Source organism: Otolemur garnettii, unplaced genomic scaffold (genome assembly GCF_000181295.1).
Source record: "Otolemur garnettii isolate 467f Iridium unplaced genomic scaffold, OtoGar3 scaffold00058, whole genome shotgun sequence".
NCBI classification, from domain to species: domain Eukaryota; kingdom Metazoa; phylum Chordata; class Mammalia; order Primates; family Galagidae; genus Otolemur; species Otolemur garnettii.
In genome coordinates this window covers 10,152,919-10,158,176 of record NW_003852453.1, presented here as the reverse complement: position 1 = coordinate 10,158,176, position 5,258 = coordinate 10,152,919, and the positions used below count along the sequence as shown (strand labels likewise).

The 5,258-nt window shown below is 51.9% G+C and overlaps 1 protein-coding gene across 1 annotated transcript in view; it reads left to right on the top strand.

Moving 5' to 3' along the window:
• CNGB1 (cyclic nucleotide gated channel beta 1) overlaps nucleotides 1-5,258 on the top strand; it is a 71,269-nt gene that overhangs the window by 24,241 nt on the left and 41,770 nt on the right. Inside the window, exons 14-15 of the mRNA XM_012806814.1 lie at nucleotides 1,059-1,065; nucleotides 1,141-1,192. Of these exons, the coding sequence (XP_012662268.1) occupies nucleotides 1,059-1,065; nucleotides 1,141-1,192 (59 nt within the window). The remainder of the gene's footprint in view (nucleotides 1-1,058; nucleotides 1,066-1,140; nucleotides 1,193-5,258) is intronic.

The following is a 5,258-nucleotide window of genomic DNA, read 5'->3' as shown; positions in this document are numbered from 1 at the left end:
TGGCGCCTTAGCCGGTTGAGCTATAGGCGCCGAGCCAAGGGGGGCATGTTCTTAAGCATCCCCATGCCCTCTGCTCCCCGCACAGAGCCTGGCACTTGGCAGGGATCAAGAAACCTTTAACACACCTAACTCCAGTTCTTTTCTCCTGCCCCCTGGTGGTCACAGAGTCCTGCTGGATAGCTGTTTGGTGGAGGAGGTGTGCGTGGACCAGAGCTCAGTAGAGGAAACCCAGTCCTTGGAGGCCTCGCATCAGGTATGGAGAAGCATCAGGTACCAGAGCACCTCTGAGGCCCGGCCTGGAGTTGGCAGAAGGGCTGGGGCCCTGTCCACCTTCTTCCAGGGGGACATTTCCTGGATCTCAACTCATCTTTGGCTGTTGAGATGCCCAAGGGCAGAGTGGGAGCAGGGTGATGGGTCTGGTGAGGCCCTGCTCAGAGCAGAGATCTGGGGTGTCCAACCCTTTTTCTTCTATGCCATGTTTTGAAAGAGTAAGACTTGCCTTGGGCCACAGAAACACTAATGAAAGATGATTAGCAAAAGAAAATGTTCATGCATACTTTTCACGATATCCAACACCACAGATAAGCAAAAAAAGTATTTACAAGATCAGGCATGTAGCTCATGGGCTGCAGGTTGGACGCCCCTGGATGGTGTCAGGAAAATCCTTGCCCATAGCAAGGTAGGTAAATCTGGGCTCTAGTTCCCACCTGGCCGCCTGACTCTGGGCTAGTTGCCTCTCCACTTGGGGCCTCAGTGGCCACCTGTGTAAAATGGGACTACAAATGCATCCTGGGCTTTGCAGGAGGGTCCCAAAGGGCTTGCACAGTGAAGTGTGGTCCTCAGGTGGGAGTCTATGGTGGCCGCTTTTGTTGCCTTGTCCCCACATGTTTGGGGCTGCATGGCTGTTCCCCTCATTGCAGGTGACAAGTCTGGGGGCCAGGGCCTGTGGCTCCTGTGTGCACGGCCCTCTGCAGGTTGCAGCCCATCTCCCCGCATGTCCAGAAAGTTGGCAGGGCCTGGCAGGCAAGGCAAGAAGCAGAATGGGGCAGATCAGAGAGGGGCTGGGTTAGACTAGGAGCGAGGGGCTGATGGTCATAGCTTCTATATCCACTTTCACTTTTGCAGGAGGTGCTGGAGGAGGCTGAATCCAAAGCCCAGGTTGAGTCTGAGTCTGAGGCTGCCAGCTCAGAAGGTGGGTGTATGGTGGGGGTTTTGGGGGGTGGGGGGCAGGCTGTACAAGGCTGGGGGTACCCTCGCTGTAGGGGCAACCCCTCCTCCTCTCTCCATCTCCTTCTCATCCTCTGTCTCTTGGGGCCACATTATCACAGCCCCATGATGTATTTCAGAGACCCCACACCCAGCCAACCTTTCCTGCCGCCCCCCCCACCCCCCAATGAGAATGCAGCTCTCTGGGCTCCTACCCTCTGAGGGTTTGGCTTAGACATAACATATCTGAGTGAAAATTGGGACCAGAGCTTGTTGACAGCATGTCCTAGACTCCGCATCTCTTTATGAGGTTTTCCTGGCTGCTTAGATCTCCAGGCTGTAGCCAGTATGTGCACTTGGCCGTCATTTACTGCCCTACTCCCATCCTGAGAACTCCAGGAATGGTGAGGAGAGAGTCCAGGGGAGCTAGACAGTGGCCAAGCCAGGAAGATAGGGACAGGCAGACCATGAGGCCTGGCCTGTGGGTGTTGTGAGCCTTATACTCCTCCACATTCCCCAAACCACAGGTGCTTCCCTGCCCTAGGAGACAAACCATTTTACAGATGGGACGACTGAGGCTTAGTGTATGGCACATTTGGCCCAGAGGTCAGGGCACAAAACTACACTTCACTCCTTGCATCCTCTTTCCCTTCCTCACTGTGTGGCCCAGAGCCAGGGTTTTAGGCAGCGTAGGGATAACAGTGCCCCAGAACTGTGGCTGGCACTGAGGGGGTATCAGTAATGGGGGCAATGATGTTTCCTAGCGAGCCAGAGACTGAAATGAGACTGCACCCAGGGGTCCCGACCCTGGGTGTCTGGAGCTCACTTGCCACTGTCATCCTCTGCCTTGTCTCTTACCACTTAGGAGCATGTTGTGTCTTCCCTCTGCTAACTTCCAGACACACTTGTAAGAAACCTATGAACTCCAGGCCTGAGGCTGGGCCCCCACATAGATGAGAGACTGGGAGCAAAGAGGTGCAGACACAGGTTCCGTGGGGCTGGTTTGGGCCCTTCGACAATTTGAAAACAGGTGGTCTGAGCCACATTCTGAGAAGCGCTGGGGCATAGCCATTTGTCCCGTACTACTCAAAAATGTGGCCCTAGAATCAGCATCTTTGGCATCACTTGAAAGCTAGTTAGCAAGGCAGAATCTCAGACCCCTGCAGCAGATTCAGAATCTACTGGTAACAAGATTGCCTGTGGTCTGTTTGGTATTTGAAACGAAATAGCCTTGGGCCCTGATTCTCAAACTTGACTGCACATTGGATTCATCTCTGGAGATTGAAAAAATTCTCAATGCCGGGTAACATCTCTGGGGATGGGTCGGGCTGTCGGAAATCTCCAGACTTCCTCAGGTGATTCCAATGTGCCACCCAGTTTGGGACCCAGGACCCTAGGAAGAGTTATTGCTTCTGGCTGGAAGTGAAATGAATTAACCTCCAGGGTTTCTCAGGACGAGACAATTCTACCAGGCTAAGGATGTTTGGGTCCAGGGTTCTTTGAGTCGAAGAATCTTGGTGTCTAAGACTTTTGGGTTCTTTCTGAGTATGAGATGGGGTGTTGTACTGGTGGTTTGTAAGTAGAGAGAGCGTGAGAAGTTGGGGGTCTGCTGAGCTGTCTCTCAAAGCTCCAGAGCAGACCAACCACATGACTTGATGGTGTTGACCTCCAGGGACAAGAGTGTGCTTCAGACCTTGGGTGGCACTGCTGCCGGTGCAGGGTGGCTCCAGGCTGGTGTGTGTTGGTGCTGGCGGGAGGAGTCCACCTCTCTTGCTTCCCCCAACTCTGTGCTCCTGGTTGCAGCCCCCAGGGTCCTGTCTCTGCCTGAGACCCTCTGGCACCAGCACCATGGCTAACCCAGGCCGCAACATGGAGCTGAACCTCCTGGTCCAGGACCAGCTGTCTGTCCAGGTGGCCCCTGGACCCGGGCCCCCAAATGTGGTGGACCACCTCCCTAATGTGCCCAGCTATCATCGCCCCCCCATCACCCGCATCCCTGTTCTCACCTCCCGGAGAACCACCTTGTCCAATTCCAGCTTCGCCAAGGAGATCAGGAGCTCCATTCGCCTCCTAGGTAGCGTGGTCTCTCCACCCAGCACGCTCGTGTCCGTGGCATGTGCTTCTGCATGGCTTGGACAATCTTCCCGCATGGGGCTGTGGTCATAATGTAGGACATAGTTGTGCTCAAGGAAAACCACCCCTTGTCTGCTGATCAATGCCTTCATCCTGCTTTGTGGTGGTCACTTGAGGGATTTTAGTCCCCTTCTCTCCATACCTAAAATTCCACAATTAATAATTCTTTTCTCTTTTTTTTTTTGAGACAGAGTCTCACTTTGTCACCCTTGGCAGATTGCTGTGTCATAGCTCACAGCAACCTCAAACTCTTGGGCTCAGGAGATCCTCTTGCCTCATTCTCCTGAGTACCTGGGACTACAGGTACCCACCACAACCTCCAGCTATTTTTTAGATGCAGGGTCTTGCTCTTGCTCAGGTTGGTCTCGAAGTCCTGAGCTCACCCACCTAGGCCTTCTGAAGTGCTAGGATTACAGACATGAGCCATCACACCCAGCCTTAATAATTCTTTTCTTTTGGTTAAATATTCCCTTCTGTACGCCCATCATCTTTTTACAGGTAGTCACTCATGCTTTAGTTTAAATAAGTCACTCACTTAAATTTCCAAGCCAAGAGTCATGGGCAGGGAGTCTAGGATAGGGAGGCAGTGAAAGGAGAGAACAGAAGAGGATGTAGGAGCCCAGTGCAGATAAAATCTACTTATGAGCGTTTGCTGGGAGCTGGACCTTCTGGGCACTATTGGTATCAGCTCAGCTAATTCCATTTCCGGCAAGGAGAAGCCCCAGGTGCAACCAGGCAGGTAAGGAGGAGGGGCTCCCTTAGAGGCCAATGCAGAGGGAAGGTCTGTCTGGATCCGTTTAATTGTGACAAGGTCCCCATACAGGCATTCTGGCTGCTGCTGCTCATTGTTCAATGACAAAGTTCTCAGGGACATCCTGGTGCCTCTGGACTAACCCCAGTCACTTTCCACCCTAACCTAAGCCAGAGACCTGCTCACTTTGCCCTTTGATCAGTTTTTGGTTGACACTGTGCAAAGCCGCCTCTGAGGTCAGCACAGGCAGGTAGAACTGAACATTTTATGAGAAAAGGTCTACTGTCGTTCTTCTCTCGTTTTCCTGGCCTGAGGTGGGCACAGAGTAGGGGTAGGGGACATACGTGCTATCCTGCAACAAGGGGTGCTACTCCGGACCCCACCTTCCAGTGGGCAAGCTTTAAATCTGCTCTTCCAAAGGATCCTCCAACTCCCACCCACTCCCCAGTTATTGCTATATTCCATACCAACTCTAATTTCTTACTTTTTTCTTCCACTGGATCCTCTTTTTATTTAATTACATGTATTTAAACAGGAAAACTCATTCACTATTCAGATGGAAAACCAGCATTGTTTGCATTAATAGAAGGTGTAAATAGAAATAACCCCAAATACTCTGAAAGCAAGATGGCGTTGATGATTTCCGGGGAGACTCATGGCCCGCTGGAGGCTCCTGGCTGAGGGCTGCTGTCTTAGCAAAAAAGGGGATTTGGCTGTGTCAGAGGCACTCAGGCCATACTAGCACTAACCCGAGACTTCTCTCTGAGTTCAGGATCTAGAGAGAATTAAAATGGGGGCAACATTCTCCTTCTGTTATCCTCTGCCTTCTCTCTTACCACTTAGGAGCATGTGGTGTCTTCCCTGGCCTCCAGGAGCCCCACACTTCAGGAAATGTTCCCAGGGCCATATTGGGACAGTGGACTTGATCTCAGCATAGTACGATTTTAGACGCTACAGACAAGGTCATGAGAAGGCGTAGTAGGAACGTGATTCCCATTTCAATGATGCTGTCAGATCTTCTGGGCTGAGATTTCATTTTAACAGAGGCCCCCGTGTCCAGGGGCCATGACCTTCAGGATGATTTTAGAGTTCAGGTTCCACAGCAGGCTGCCTGGGACCAAATCCTCACCCTGATCATCTTCCTTTTTTTTTTTTTTTTTTTTTTTTT